The 16,462-nt window shown below is 38.7% G+C and overlaps 2 protein-coding genes across 7 annotated transcripts in view; one reads left to right on the plus strand and one right to left on the minus strand.

The window, feature by feature from the left end:
* The window catches only part of AGFG1 (ArfGAP with FG repeats 1), a 96,024-nt gene extending 83,974 nt beyond the window's left edge, over positions 1–12,050 (plus strand). For 3 of the 6 annotated variants that reach the window (XM_063442307.1, XM_063442310.1, XM_063442311.1), the window contains 8 exons: positions 903–1,094; positions 2,990–3,071; positions 4,074–4,147; positions 4,868–4,951; positions 5,453–5,554; positions 8,142–8,309; positions 10,331–10,422; positions 11,065–12,050. In XM_063442307.1, coding sequence (XP_063298377.1) covers positions 903–1,094; positions 2,990–3,071; positions 4,074–4,147; positions 4,868–4,951; positions 5,453–5,554; positions 8,142–8,309; positions 10,331–10,422; positions 11,065–11,124 — 854 coding nt within the window. In that variant the 3' untranslated portion in view covers positions 11,125–12,050. The remainder of the gene's footprint in view (positions 1–902; positions 1,095–2,989; positions 3,072–4,073; positions 4,148–4,867; positions 4,952–5,452; positions 5,555–8,141; positions 8,310–10,330; positions 10,423–11,064) is intronic. The other 3 variants (XM_063442312.1, XM_063442313.1, XM_063442308.1) reach the window with 2 other exon arrangements.
* A 1,874-nt stretch (positions 12,051–13,924) lies between these two features.
* Positions 13,925–16,462, minus strand: part of LOC134585301 (thiamine transporter 2-like) — a 59,300-nt gene continuing 56,762 nt past the window's right edge. Inside the window, exons 4-5 of the mRNA XM_063440725.1 lie at positions 15,562–15,703; positions 13,925–14,056 (exon numbers count right to left, since the gene is read on the minus strand). Of these exons, the coding sequence (XP_063296795.1) occupies positions 13,925–14,056; positions 15,562–15,703 (274 nt within the window). The remainder of the gene's footprint in view (positions 14,057–15,561; positions 15,704–16,462) is intronic.

A 16,462-nucleotide genomic window follows, 5' to 3' on the forward strand; every position in this document is an offset into this window, starting at 1 on the left:
CTTTTAATTCTAAAAAGCACTAAATCACTTTTAATGCCCTTTAATATATAGTGGATTACACATGCCCCTCTCTCTTATGACCCTTACAGATCACATTTCACACTTGAGAAATATGGGCTATTCCTTGTTACCGATTCGTTTTTAATATTTTTAAATTTATTTATTTTTATCTTAGAGCGAATCGATCAAATGCATTTTTTTTTTTTTTTTTTACAAAATAGTCTAATAAATTGAATTGCATAGACATACCTACTGGCAGTTTATTTGCACAGACAAACCCAGGAGATTTTGAGTTCAGTAGTTGCTAAGTCACAGTAAAAGGCACACTACTGGACTGGTTATATAGGTTATCAATCATTGCTATTATTTACTTACAATTTACCAACACTTGTCCACTCGGCTAATCTCATTGCATTTGCGTTAACTTGTTTCTCTGTAGGGTTGAATTACTAAAGAGAAATTACACCCAAAAACATTTTTTATGTTTTTTTTTTTTTTTCCCACCTGACCTTTATTTAATATCACATTTCTGGGGTATTCAGTAAAATTCTGTTTTGAATATCTGTTAGACTATATCTGGGTTCCCAGTTTTTTAAGTAACATTGCTATAGTGATGTACGAACGAAGCTGTATACATCTCCATAATGTCCATAGTTATTACAAGAGCTGTCTCATGAGATCTGCTCTCTGGAGCCTTGTATTCATTATTTTGCCAACCGGCGTTCCATCGAGTCAATATTGACTTTTATTTTTTTATTTTTTGAAGTTAATTAAATATAATTTTTTTTGGGGGGGGGAGGGGGTGTAATTTCTCTTTAATTCCAAATGCAACCAACCCCAGCCAATCTACCTATTTGACGATGTATATACTGACCATTTAAGAGCTCCACTTTCTGTTGCAGGAGCAAATGCGAATGCAAACTTTGCTCAGTTTGACAACTTCCCTAAGTCATCGAGCGCGGATTTTGGAGCCTTCAATTCAAACGCACACAGCTCTGTGACTAGCAAAACAGCTGGAAGTAAACAGAGCCATCCTACAGCTGATAAATATGCAGCACTCGCTGACCTAGACAGTGTCTTAAGCAGTTCACAAGGTAAGAAGGCTGGAATTAAAATCCAAGCATCAAGACAATCTAATGGTCTTCTCTAACACTGATATAAAAAGAGATTGGTTTGGGAACCACTGGTCTAGTGCCAAGGCTCCATGAGTTATGAACAGTCCACTTGATTTAGCGATAGAACCTTTAACACCAGTGGGCTAAGTGGACTGGTAAATAGAATAGAAATTGTAACCGCTACAGGCATCACATATCGCGGCTACTTGTCACTTTTGCAATAATATGCTTTCAAATAAATACATTTTTGAATGGGTCACATAGAATTGTCCACCTGTCTTCAGTGGACAAGATTTGTAGGAAATAGGAAAGCTAGGTACCCTCCGCACCCCCAAAAAAACAATAATTATCTGAAATCAACTGATCTGGATTTTTTTTCTATTTTCCACATAGCTGGGGTGAGTTGCTTCAATCTGGCTATTTGAAAGAATACTTTCAATTTTGTGCAGTCTCCTTAGTTTCACAGTTTAGCTCATTCCATTCTTCAATCCTGTGTGTATGACTAATGCAGCTGCTGATATTATACAGATCTCCAGGCTCCTATTCATTGGAAGGCTTCTTGTTTGTAAAATTATGTAACGGGAGCTGCTGAAATTGGCGAGCTGATGCAGCTTAAGGACAAACAATGTCTTTCACTAAATTTTTCGCAAGTTAAATCAGAATGGAAAAACTGAGGCAAAAATGATCTGGAGTAATTCTTCAACTTGGGTATTTTGCCATTTGGAATTAATTCATGCAAATCTGGAGTTTAGTGAATAACCATGATAATGCATTTTAGTGAGGAGGCAGATATTGGCCACAATGATAAAACGACTCCCCTTCTCTAATCGGAATCTGAAAGTTCTTTTTTCTTATGGGCTGTGAAGTCCTTTTAGAATCCCAAATGCCAGAAGTGAGAGCTAGTTGATGATTCCAATCTCCCTCCTTTGTGAACAGACTCGCACTTCAATTGGTCTGTGTGGGATGACTTTTTAGGGGTTTTAGTGTTACATGGAGTTATAGGAGTGAAATAGCATAGATAGAATTATTAACGTAAAGCGTTTGTGGTCCCTCTGAATGCTCGCCTTTTCCATTTTCTGTCAATCTCCTGTATGAACTGGCTTTTAGTTTTGGTAAACAAATTATGCTGAAACACCTTCTGATATCTGTGGATTGACTGATGCTGGTAGCTCTCAAAACCAGCACGGATTGTTGGATAAATCACTCCACTCATTCTAACGCATGCTTGCATTCCTTGTGATCTGTCTTTTAGTTTTTTTTCTTTATTTTAATTTAAGGCGATTACTTTTCAAACTATGTCAGGTTCCTTTCCTGGCAATCTCTCGACCATGTGTGCATACTGTATGTAGTAATTCTACGAGTATACGTATATGCAATCATCTAAGAGCTTTTTTTTATTTTGCTTTTTTTTTTATTTGGGAGGGGGGATATATTTTCTTCTTCTTTGTTTTCCCTCTACATCCTACTGTTTTGGGCTTTCCTTGTCTTTTTTTTTCTTTTTTCAAACTTTATTAAACATTCATCTTTATACGTGCTAGCTCACATACAGTCATTTATCATTTTGCCCCAGTTTGATTCTTTGAAATACATCCCAATTTAACACTTTTTTTAGAACTTTGCTAACCATATAAAAAAGTGGTCGTGTGAATGGGGTTGTAATCATTCTGCATGAGAGCATTGTATATATATTTGCAGATCTTTTTTGTAGAAAAGAACAGTTCACGCTAAGTAAATGTAATATGTTGTAAAGTAGATCACTTTATAGTTTTGGTTTTTTATGATACACAGTAACTTCACCTCTTGATCTGTCTTCAGCGGTAGATATGTAATAATTGTAAATCAGTATTGCTCTTATAAAGGTTCATTTGTTTCAGGTGGTGGTGGTCAAGGAAGCACCTATGGCAGCTCAACGGGTCCTGCATCATCTACCCAAGCAGTGCCAGCACCAACCGACAAGTATGAAATATTGAGGAATTAGCTGCTAGCTAAAGAGTAGTGTTTAAACAATCTTTAAAGGATCACTATAGGGTCGGGAACACAAATATGTATTCCTGACCCTATAGTGCCTATCCCCTCCCCCCCCGCTCACCTTATTTCCAGCGCCGTGCAAATCAACCGGCACTGGCTCTGCCACCTTTGTGACATCATCAAAATTGACTATTTTTAGCCAATCCAATACTTTCCCATAGGGGAATCAGTGCATCTCTATGAAGAAAATTCTGCATCTCCATGCAGAGCGTGGGGACGCTGAACGACGGGGCTGCCTACTGTGCAGCACTGAGCCAGGAAGCACCTCCAGTGTCCATCTAAGGAGTGGCCAATTGGAGGTGTCCATAGGGGCAATGTCATTTTCTTAGAAAAGGCAGTGTTTACATTAAAATGCCTGAAGGCAATGATTATACTCACCAGAACAACTAGTGGTAGTTGTTCTGGTGACTATAGTGTCCCTTTAAGTTTCTTTGAATCCACACATTTTTTACCCATGTGCTGTTAGTCCTACCCAGAGCAGATTAAGTCTACCTAAAACTAGGCATCTACGTTTCTTAATCGCAAACTACGATCGTAATCGCAAACCAGCAAAATAAACTCCCATCTGAGGTAAATCTTTTGTTATGGTTGAAAGTAACTATTTGCTACTACAATCTTCTGTTTAGGAAGAATGAAAACTCAAACCCAAGACAGGGATGGTCCTTTCATACTATTCTGGAGTGTTTTCTGACTTTATATAGAAGAACTCATGGTCTACTCTAGACTGTAGAACAACAGTTGGAATTACCCCCCTCCCCACACCCCCAGTAAAATGTTACCAGTCTGACTACATTGAAGACAATATTTGATATACAATGCTTTCCACTCACGTAGATCACAATGTGATCTAACATAGTGAAGTTTTATTGCATTGTCAATCTCCCTAACAGAATTGTCATACAGTCTGATTGTGTTTGTGTTTATCTGCAGTGTCTTTGGAATTGGATCAGCAATGCCCGCCGGGCGCACACACCAACCGGCATCTGCACCAGGAGTGTTTGGAGGTGAGTGGCATAAGGAACATTTCTTTACTTGTGGTTTTTATTTTCATCAAGGCAAAATAAGTATTTTTATAATAGGAAATGGGAACCTTGGGCTCCAATCATGTGTTACGCTGGGAAGTTGTAGTGGTCAATGCAATGGACAATGTTTCCTGTTCGACTTGGACTTAAAGCAACATTCCTACTTGGCAGCATTTGTTTTTATCTTCTTCATTTTCAGTTCCTCTTGTTTCTCTTGTTTGTATTTTTGATGTTATTTTTAAATTCACATTTGTATTTATTTATTTTTTTAACCAAGCAAAAATAGTAACTACATTTTCTTATGGGCAGTGTGATTTGTGTCAATGGGCGGGGCTTAAATAAATTACATTTTAGTTGCTATGGTGATTACTTGACCCTGTCCTACAGCCAATCACGGTAGTCCTCTTGTCTGTATAGTATATCAAATACATGCTTATAAGAGAACAGTGATTGACTGAGGATGTATGAACTATACTTGTACTGTACTTTACAACGGATGGCCAACAATGAGCCGAGAGTATCGGTGAATCCCCGGCACACAATCCTTCCCATCTCAGCATGGTAGCAGAAAAGAGTGAAAAACAGTCCACAGGGGTATCTGGAAAGCAACTTGGGTGTTAAACAGTTTGGAAATTCTGTGCTGTAACCTCTGTGTAAGTGATTTTATTTTAATGTGTTTTTTTTATTTTAAACACCATTTAGTTTCTGCTTCTACAAACCCCTTTGTGTCGCAGTCTGTTGGTTCAGCAGTTAACCCATTCCAATCTAATGGCAGAGTGCCACAAGGTGAGTACATCATTTCAGGTTCCAAGATATTGTTTTGTTTACATAAATCCACTGCTGACTTGTATGAGCGTTCTCTGCTTAAATGTTTATCTGAATAAAGTAGTGTGGTTAATTAGGCTGTGGCCTGTTTGACCTTATCAAGGCAGCTGACATCTGAACCTGTTTAATTGTTATCGAACTGTTCACTCACCAAGTAGCACTGTATTACATACTTTAAGAAATTTTCAGATCTTTATTTTTAATTAGGGGAGTGACATGGTTAATAGGATTCAAAAAAGATCTTCAGCATTAAAATATGAGATCAATGTAGGAAATCCATTGTGACACAGTTTAATGTGACTGTGTATAAAAACCGTTAATATTTGCTTGAGTATGGATCAACCGAATTGACTGTTACATTCTGTCTTGCAGACACTTTCTCTAGTTATGTTATGCAGAACAGTAGGTGTAAAGTCTCCCATTGTCCGCTATTTGTACAATATTTTTTTTATATGTTGATAGGAGTCAGAGATGGTCATCCAGCAGAGATGGACTATCAGGGAGCTCCATTTCACCCCTTTCACCCAAACCGGCTACCAACAGCTGCAGGAGCAGTGGATGTCTGTGAGTAAGCAGTGCATAGTAAAATGTCTGTATCAGGTGTTAAATGTTGAAGTCCCGCAGTAGCACAGATTATGTAGCATTCCTGAATTTTAAAAAATTTTTTTTTTTTAAGGCATCCTAGATTTATTGCCTGCTTTTATAGAGCTACGGCTCACCTTGCCATCTTAAGTCCCTAGGTTCTTTGTTTTTAATGCAGAAGTCATGCCAAATATACTGACTCCACAATGGCTTCCCAGGTGGCAGTTCTACATTTTTTAGAGGATGTGTAAAATGTATTTCTTTTAAATAAGATGCCCTTTTTGTCCATCCACCAACAAGGAATACTATTTCCTTTCAAGCAAAGTTTGTAGTTCATCTTTGCTAAAAATCGCATGTATTTTTTTGCCGACTTAGGAGCAAAATAGAACAGAAATATCGAAGTAAATGTTTTCAGAAATTTAATTTTGCAATTACCTTATTAAACTGGATAGAGAGTTCAATTTGGCAACTCAAAAGACTTGGCAGTCTCTGGTAGGGGCAAAGCTGTGGGTCAAATTGGAATCTCCCAAAAGGATCTGATCTCCACCAATTTTTCATAATGGCTTCATCAGGATATGAGACCTTTACAAAGTCCTCAGTGTCCCATTATTCTGAGCTCTCTCATGCATCTAGAAAGACTTGCAGTGATGGCCCCTCTTGTGCCTGTGCCCCAATGGCATCTATTCAGAAATTAGCAGTCAATACTTTCTTAGAAAATTAATATTGTTACAAATATTAGACTCACTCAATGGGGGGGAAAGTGCTCTAACCTCACCTATATGTTTCAAAAAAAGCTCTTTCTGGAGGATATGATACCAAGGGGAATGGTCTGTCAATTGTATAGACATCTAGTGCTATCCTTTTACCAAGGTTTATGACTTATGTGGCCCACTGGTAGAGGAAATGAAGAGCACAAACTGGGAGGTTATCTTGGAAGCCCCTACTACATAGTTCTTATGCGTTGATACCCTGATTGCACTTTGCCTTTTGACCTTGGTTGGAAATTATGTATTATCTGTGGGAGGTATGTTTTTAATTAGTTGCGGCCTTGGTCATGGATACATTTATTGCTATCACTAGTAATATGATAAAATCTTTTATGAAAATATGGTTCCCTTGGATTGATAATTTAGGAAACAATGCAACAAATGTGTGGACGATGATCCTTCAGTATAGCAATACAGTCCCTCTCTCTGCCTCCCCTTGATACCTCTGTTTTTGGGTGTTTTCTTTATTTCCCCTCTCTTCCTCATACTCTGATCTTTTGACTCATATTATATTGCAAATGTCAAAATATTGACGTCATTCCATCTTATCCTATATAGAATATGATAGTTGGATTTAAATGCATTTTATAATTCCCAAAGAATCCCGTAATCTCCACTAAAAACAAACAAACCACAAAACACAGGCAGAACAATTAAATGAGCGTAGAAAACTCCTAACCCACGAAAGAGTTACCTCTAGTGAGTGTGCTTGGGACTCCACTTGCTGCCTTTCAAAGTGAAAAGGCTCATATTTAAAGGGAAACTCTAGACACCTACAAATGACAATTGTAATATGTGATTTCGTGTTACGCTATTGTGAGACATTAAACAACCTCTCAACAGCCTTTATGAGAGTTTGTGTAACATTGAACTCGCATGAATGGCTACGTTAACAAAAAAAATCATGATTGAAGCTGGTAGCAAGATAATGCTGAGATTACCAATGCTTCTATAGCCTGTGCAAATGGCTTAATTCATGGATGTCATGAATCTGCATTATTGTGGTTGGGTTAGCCATGTTGTATTCAACTTTCAGTACTGCTGAAGACTGGGTAGCACTTATCTTCCTTGATAAAAATCACGAATAAAGAAAGGTAAACAAAGCCGGCCACAAATTGCTTCATTGGTGTTTTTCACGATTGACACTAAATGCAGCTGGGCGTCTGACGTGCTATTAGCTTTAACGCAAAGGAAGATGTACAGAGGCCAGTATACATTTTAATTTCTTTTAAACTGAAGGAAAGTAATCATGTTTTGCACATGTCTGTAACATCCATTATGCAATTTCCCAACCCATTATCCTGAAGCTAGACATAGTCTTTTTCGTTAATCCCTTGTAGCAGTTGTTCCCAAATCAGTCCTCAAGACACCCCTACCAGTCCAGGTTTTAGGGATTAGCCAGTTGTCTTAAAAAACAAAAAAAAACCTTAGACACAACTGGGTAATCTCTAAATCCTGGACTGGTAGGGGAGGCCTTGAGGACTTTTTTTTCGAACCACTGCCCTTTATAATACTCAATGACCCATGTGTCATAATGGAGTTTGGCAATCACTCTCGTAAAAGGATTAACCCCAAAATCAAGAAATGTTTTGCAAGAGAAAAACTAAGATTCTGGATGTCTTATGGTATTTTTTTTTTCTGCTCCTTAGGAGATCCACTGGAATAATTATTCATGTTCATGGTTTCAGTATTGCCAGAATCAAACCATGTGTAACACATGCTGGAGGTTTCTGTGATTTCCTAATATTTGCTGCTGCATCTTTTATTGTTCTCCTTTATATTACAATTTTTTGATTTGACAGCTTCTTTTGGCACAGCATCGCTAAGCATGCCTGCTGGCTTTGGAACACAAACCGCGTACAGTCTTCCGACCAGCTTCAGTGGTAGTTTCCACCAGCCTGCGTTCCCTGCTCAGACAGCCTTTCCCCAACAGACTGCTTTCTCCCAGCAGCCAAATGGCAATATACAAGGTACCACTCTTACACTGTGCAATGGATGCATGTCTTCATGTATTCATTGAAAACTGTGCTGTCACAATGCTGCATTTAGAATATCAAATGTTGTTTGATCTGCCATGTAAATGATGCTACATTGATAAGAGCGCAGTGCAAACATTTCTGGTTAGGGGCATTTTGGAGGTGGGAATGTAAAATTAGGGAGGACTGAGTGTTTGAAACGTAAGGTTATTGAGTATCTGCATCCGTGATGATGTGAACTGATGGGTATTCGTTAAACCATCTCCAGTATCATTATGCCTAAAATCTTGAGAGCTCCGTTCTACATAACCTGAAAACGGCGGATTTACGGTGGAAAACGGGTGCCCAACTAGCTGAAAACCGGGAAAGAGGAAATGGGACGATAAAAAAAAAAAACAAGAGCGGACAAGGGCCTGATGAGCCGCGACATATGAGAATTGCTGAGAGGCAGCCAGAAATCACCATGGGACAAAATGGCGGCGGGATAGGATGAATCATCCTGCTTTTCGGAGGGCATGTCTTCCGACCTGGGTGAGGGAGCTGCGGCCCAACTACCGAAGGTGTCTAACACCAAGACACATGGGGGGGAACCGGTCACGGGAGACCAACTGAAAGGAGTGCTGGCAGAGCTGCAGACGAATATCACGGCTGACATGGCCTTCATCAAAGACGCCATTGAAGGCGCCACCTCACGACTAACCCTGCTGGAGGCCTTCTCGACCACCCAGGACTCTAGAATCACCTCATTGGAGAAGCAAGTTGCTGCACTCCAGACACCACAAAAGGCCATTACCGACAGAATAGACACCACCGAAGATCAGAGACGGTGGTACAATTTGAAGATCTGCAATGTACCGGACACTGTAAGCCTACCCAACTTTCCACATTTCATTCGCCGCCTGCTCAACACGCTGTTGCCACCAAAGCAGGCCAAGGCAATAAAACTAGACCGCATGTTCCAGTTACCGAAGCCGGGTACAGCACCACCAGCGTCCCACACCGACCTGATCATCCGCTTCCAAAGTTTGAAGGCTGCACACTCTCGTTCTTCCCAGGCCTAATCCGAAGCATCATCGCATGGCGTAGGGCCCTACAACCACTCCTGCAAATCCTCCGGTGACAGAATGTCCAATACAAATGGGGGGCTTCCAAGAATACTCATCTTCACGCATCAGAGCATTTCGCACCGGGTGAAGACTCTACAGGAGCTGGACTCTAGACTGCAACAGCTGGGCCTGACTACGCCACCAAGAACGGATGGAACGGGCTTATCACAGATGGACCCCTCCAATGTAGCAGAATTCGTTCCCCTCATTTTCCAGCGCCAAAAAGCCGCAAGAGGGGCGACTTGAAGGGACATGGACTGCAGTTCTACATCCCATGCACTTCCTCCTGGTTTACCACCCCCACCACCGAGAACTGCAGTTTTTTTTTTTTCCGTTTTTTTTTTCATTCCTTATCTTGGCACACCGCATGCGGCTATTCTCTTAGCTGAGTTCAGGTTATTTCTATTTTATGTTTAAACAGTTAGTTAGCCCAGACCACCTTGTCCAATAGCCATCCCTTAAAGGCTTGCAGGCCTACGGGCCGATCAGTCAGCTCTAACACGGGGCGACATTGCCAAACCCTCCCCATTCTCTATAAGCTTTAACTGACAACAGCACAACTTTGGACAGGGGGTCCCCCCATTTGGCTATGGTACCCTCTCTAATGGTTAATTTGTGTACTCCTCTCATGACCTCACAGGGATTTACTAGTTTTGTATTTCATATATGAATACTGTTGTACTTCCTTTAATCATTTAAAAGGCGTTCACCATGCTATTACCCTTCTGACAATGACCTTGTTTGATAGCCTAACCAGAATGTCTGTTATATTGCAAGCACAGGGTACACTGTTATCCCCAACCCTATCTAACTGCAACTGCAAATGTTATATTTTTGCAAATAAATATTGCATATTATTGACTGTTTTTATTACTGTATACATAGTTAATTTCTCTTCATTTTGTTAAGGAGGAGGATTTGCCGTTTTTGGCCAGGCTAAGCCAATGGTTACACCGTTTGGACAAGTTGCAGCTCCTGGAGTCTCTAGCAATCCTTTCATGGTAAGTGTTGATTAAAGTAACCTTTACTGTTTGAAAATACTAATTTTATAAAGTACAAAGTTAAATTCCAATAAATGGCAACAGTTTTATTTTTTTATTTTTTTTATTTGAATATCTCTGTGTACTGCAGGCAGCATTCTCATTTAGTATGTGCAAAGTATAGAATTTGTGGAATAATCCCCATAATAAAATAATTATTTCCAGGCAGAGATAGGCCATTGAAAAGATGTCGTATAGATCTTATTTTGCTTTGGTCTGATTAATCATTGCCTGTAATCATGTGATGTGTGGTTAGGGCATTGGCAAGTTGAAAGGTTTGCTGCCATCGAATGCTTTTCATTGATGGAATAATATGGCAGCTGTGATCAGCTCAGTTGGTTACTGCACTTAATGTTGTACCATCAAGTTGCAGGTTCAATTCCAAGCTGGGTGAACCTCCTTCTCCAACTTTTCAGATTTTGTAAAAGTAATTTCATTGTGTTGGGTGTTGGGAGTCATTTTATCATCTGCCAGTTTAGAAAAATGAAAATTATGCTTTGAGTTTTCTACTAGTAGATTTTATTAATGTTCCTTTTTAATATTCCTAATAACTGCTATTTTCTCAATGTTTTCTTTTTTTTTTTTTCTGGTCTCTTTTCACAGGCCGGGGCACCCTCAGGGCAGTTTCCAGCTGGAAGTTCATCAACAAACCCTTTCTTATAGCCTTAGACTAACAAAGGATCTTAGCAGGCGTCACTGTACATGTACTGCCTCTTGCACTGTTTGTCTTGTTTAATCAGCGTAATCTTTAACCCTGTGCGTGCCAGAGGTGTGCCCAGTGCATTGCTCTGCAGTGTTTTGGGTACATGTCTTTCGAAGGGTTAAATCAGTGGTGTCCAACCTTGGCCCTCCAATTCTTGTTGGGCTCAATGTCTCGGAATTCTCTGGCTGTCCACGGTTGGCAAGAATGATGGGATATTTATTCTAACAGGTAGAGGGTTAAGGCTCACTCTTTAAACACAGGGAGATCTTTGGGAGCCTGCAATTATATGTATATTTTTTTGTATTTAAACAAGAAAAAAAAGAAGAAAAACAAGGTAATATGTGCAATTGGAAAGCCTATTTTCACTCAACTCCTTTGCTGGCCAAATGCTTAATGCCAATACATTGCAGAGCAGTGTGTCGGAAACCCTTTGGGCAGCTTAGGTGTAAATCAGAGGCGTGTCATGTATATTCAATTTGGTAAGTTATTGCAGATCCCATATTCATTTAAGCTGCAGTACTGTATATATATTTTTTTCTTAGGGATTAGTTAATTATTCATATCAGTATTTCTAACTCTTAACACCAATACGCTGTTTGGGATCAAAGAAAGAAGGGTTGAAGACTCTATGTAAGATTAAAATGCCAATTGTAGCGTCCTGACTTCCATGGGAGTGGGAATCCACAAGTTAAAATCTATACAAATTATCTACATTTTATTCATTGACATTCAAACAGAAAAACACTGTTTTATTTTTCCCAATAAAGCTACCCATTTCTATGCGCCTAAAATCTCCATACTGAAGACAAATGTCTGCATTATCAAGCTAATAATGTTTTGCTACAGTTTGCAGGTGAAAAGAAATATTAAAATATTAGAAAAATTGCTTACTGCTGTGATTTGTAACAAATACTATCTTTAATAGTCATAACTGAATGGATATGCAACATTTTACAAATGTGGATCTTTCACAAAGTATACGTGTGTGTGGATTGGCTAACAATCGGCAATTTTGATGATGTCACCAAGAGGCGGGGCATACCTGTGGAGAGCTGAAAATAAGGTGAGTTCTAACCCATTCTGATGGGGCTAAGGGAGGGGGGTGGGGGAAGAAAGCCACCTAAATGGTGGGTTTTCACTATAGGGTCAGGAATACATGTTTGTGTTCCTGACCTTATAGTGATCCTTTAAGGCAAAAATTGTTGATTTGGAAATTTTCTCCAATTTGGTTCTAGTCATAAATCGGTTAATTTAGTGAAAATTCAAGCTGCTACAATTTGGAGTGTAATGAATGAATCCCATAGTGTCAAGGTAAACACACATACCAACATAAGTTGCTGTGGTGCTAATGCTGGATTGACATATTGCTTAAGGATAGACCATTTTGACCTACTTTGTCACCTTGTGTCACCATCACTAAACACCTCTGTTCTATTTTGTTTATGTTCATGTGCAATATGTAATGGAGATTGGTGGTTCTTCACATTTTGAGAGAGCACTACAACTATAAGCAAACTGAGAAATAAAATTGCTTAACTGGGCATACAGTTTTTTCATGGTCTCCCTGTGTTGGAGGTATAATTATTTGCCATTTAGATAGCACCAACATATTCCACAGTGCTGTGCAATAGAGGTAATACCGACATAATAAACATAAACATATACCAACACAAAAGGAGCAGAAGATTCTGCCAGTGAGCTTACAATTTAGTAAATACTGTACTTTTATACAAAGTGCTTAGCGAGATAAATAGTGAGCTTACAATCTAAGGTAAGATATGAGATTGCATTGGTGAAGTTGATGGCCAGAGATCTGGCGATATATGTAAATATTGAGTAGCTACTGAGGTAGTTCAATAATTAAAGGGACACTATACGCACAAAACCAACTTTAGCTTAATGAAGCAGTTTTGGTGTATAGATAATGCCCCTGCAGTCTCAATTCGCTGCCATTTGATTAAATCACTTTGTTTATGCAGTCCTAGTCACACCTCCCTGCATGTGACTTACACAGCCTTCCTAAACACTTCCTGAAAAGAGTCATCTAATGTAAATGACATCTAAAACGCATACTTCCTTTATTGCACAGTCTGTTTAATTTAGAATCTCATCCCCTGCTCTATTAATAGCCTTCTAGACCTTGCAGGAGCCTCCTGTGTGTAATTAAAGTTCAATTTACAGACCAGGAGATAAACTTTTAAAACATGATAACATCTAATTGCGAATGAAACCATTTTGTGCATGCAGTCTGTGTGAGTCACAGCCAAAGGAGGTGTGACTAGGGCTGCATGGACCGAAACAAAAGTGATATGAGCTTGAAAAAACTGTAGGGGAATGATCTACACACAAAAACTGCTTTGTTAACCTAAAGTTGTTTTGTGCTTATAGTGTCCCTTTAAAGGTACACTGTCGGTACCCTGACCACTTCAGCTAATTGAAGTGATCTTGGTGTTGTGTCCCTTTTGCACCTAAAACCGGACTCTTCAAGCACTCTCTCTAGCACTAGTGTTTTTGGTGTCCCTTTAAGGTCATCTTTCTAGGTACAAGATGGAGAATATGAATCTAGTTCCATAACCCGCAACAATTCTGAACTGCACATATGCTTTTAGTTTGTGATTGAATCTGAACTAAACAACCTCCATTTTCCTTAATATGCATAGGGATTTAGGAAAGAGCGCAGGTAACTGGTAGGTGGAGTTTGAGCGCAGGACTTTTTTTTCTGTATTTGATTATGCAGTAGGGTGGCTTGACTTCTGACCCCTAGATCTGTGTGTTGGTTTCACTATCTTTGTTGTCCACCGGTGCCTTGCAGCGTAGTGATATCAGGATATACAGGCTTCGCACAAAGAAAATTACAGATATAACCGTAAAGTAGCTTCCATAGACCAAAAACTGCCAAGAAAGAGGGGGGAAAAAGTTAGTTATCTGAGAAATGATCTGCAAGATAAAATATTTTAGTAAGGTTTAGAATAATATGGGCTATAAAGACATGTGAAATCATGCCATAGGTCAGGACCCAGTCCTCAAGTTCAGGATTTAGGGATTACCCAGTTGTGTTATTAGAAAATAAAAATCCCTAAATCCTGGACTGGTAGGGGGTACTTAATTACTGTGTTGGGAACCCTTGCCATAGACGGATCTCACTTTTAGTTTATGGGGCTCCTGTGAGGTCAGATATTTGTGGTTTCACAAGTGAAATTGCTATCAGTCTAACAAGTTTGGGGACAGAAATGCAGTGTGCAATAATAAAGACTGCACAGTTTTTCTTTTCTTTTTCTTTTTTTACCATATGTATACGCATGGCACTATTTAGCAAGCCAGCACCAATGCATTTCCATTCACAGTTTAAAGTTGTCTTTTATTAACTTTTTGTAGCTGGGCCTTTCAGACTGGTTAAAGGAATATAATTAATTATAAAAGTTAGGCAAACAATATATAGTGCTTCTTTAAAGAGTACCGTTTCATCTACCAATTATTATGTAATCTAGTTTTACTAACAAAATGTGTAAACCATTCTTATGTCAATGGTCTGTTAATGTAATGGATTGTGTGTGCATTAAAGCACTTTTCAAAGGTTTAGACCAAAATAACTTAAAGGAACATTATAGTCACCTAAATTACTTTAGCTAAATAAAGCAGTTTTAGTGTATAGATCGTTCCCCTGCAATTTCACTGTTCAATTCACTGTCATTTAGGAGTTAAATCACTTTGTTTCTGTTTATGCAGCCGTAGCCACACCTCCCCTGGCTATGATTGACAGAGCCTGCATGAAATAAAAACTGGTTTCACTTTCAAACAGATGTAATTTACCTTAAATAATTGTATCTCAATCTCTAAATTGAACTTTAACCACATACAGGAGGCTCTTGCAGGGTCTAGCAAGCTATTAACATAGCAGGGGATAATAAAATCTTAATTAAACAGAACTTGCAATAAAGAAAGCCTTAATAGGACTCTCTTTACAGGAAGTGTTTATGGAAGGCTGTGCAAGTCACATGCAGGGAGGATTGACTAGGGTTCATAAACAAAGTGTTTTAACTCCTAAATGGCAGAGGAGTGAGCAGTGAGGCTGCAGGGGCATGTTCTATACACCCAAACTGCTTCATTAAGCTAAAGTTGTTCAGGTGACTATAGTGTCCCTTTAATTGGGGGGGAATAAATAATCCAACCTTTTGCCTGTATATTCAACATAACATTTTTAATTCTAGCTAAATCCTGACTATTACCAATTTAGTATATAACCTTGTGAGGTATTACATTCCCCTTTTATAAGGCCCTGTGCCGCTTGCTAGCTGGAGTCACACGTTTATGGCATTGGTCAAGGGGACAACGAGCATCCACTTGGGTCCTACTTTCTGTTTGTTTATAGCTTGAAAAATATTGTTAACACTCATTACCTGAGTCCTAACACCAAGGGCCAGACCTCGCTGATCGACGACTATGACCGTAATTATTGTCTGAAGTGCCAAAGCAACAAACGTATTGATCCCGAAAATAAGAGCGTAGCGTTCCATACTTAGATTGATAGCTATCTGGAATCTAAAGATAAAGCAGAAAAGTTAAATGGACATATCTATGGACTGGCTTTACTCAGGTTGCTACATTTTATTTTGTAAACAAAAAAATAAAGTGCGCTGTGTCTTTAAGACTAAAAATAAATACTTTATAGTAAAAGTGAACTTTACATAAAACAATTAATATAATAGTATATTTGTACCCAAAGTGACTTTTTTTTTTTTGTGGATGTCTTTTAACGGTTACATTGATGTGTAAGAATTACAAATTAAAAATGCCTTCAACCATCACCAAGTCTAAATTTTCAATGTCCTGCTGTTTTAATAAACAGATCCACTTTAATCAGTGAAGTATAAAATATTAAACCTGCCATGTTTGTAATAATGATCCCATACTTGCCCTGAGAATTTGAAACCAGCTGACGGTGCCTTCCTGTGGTCACAGAGAATGAAAGTCTCCTACTAACAGCAGGTATTTGAAGGCTTAACACTTAATATTAAAAGTAGTTTTAAAAGTGCTGGACAGTTAAAAAAATTTTTTAGCCCAATATATAATCCATTCACAGTTAGGAAAATTCCTTTACATCATGACATATGCACTTTATAACTGATCACTAACAGGTTAAATTGCTAGAAAAACAATTATTTTATTTAAGGTACAGATATAAGAATTCTATATACTTACATATATGCAACAGGGGAAAAGGGTTAAGCATTTAAGGTGTTTGGTGAAATAAGTAATAATTTACATTGGAATTGCAAAGTAGTTTCTAACCATTGTGTA

This window comes from Pelobates fuscus, chromosome 2 (genome assembly GCF_036172605.1).
Source record: "Pelobates fuscus isolate aPelFus1 chromosome 2, aPelFus1.pri, whole genome shotgun sequence".
NCBI lineage: Eukaryota > Metazoa > Chordata > Amphibia > Anura > Pelobatidae > Pelobates > Pelobates fuscus.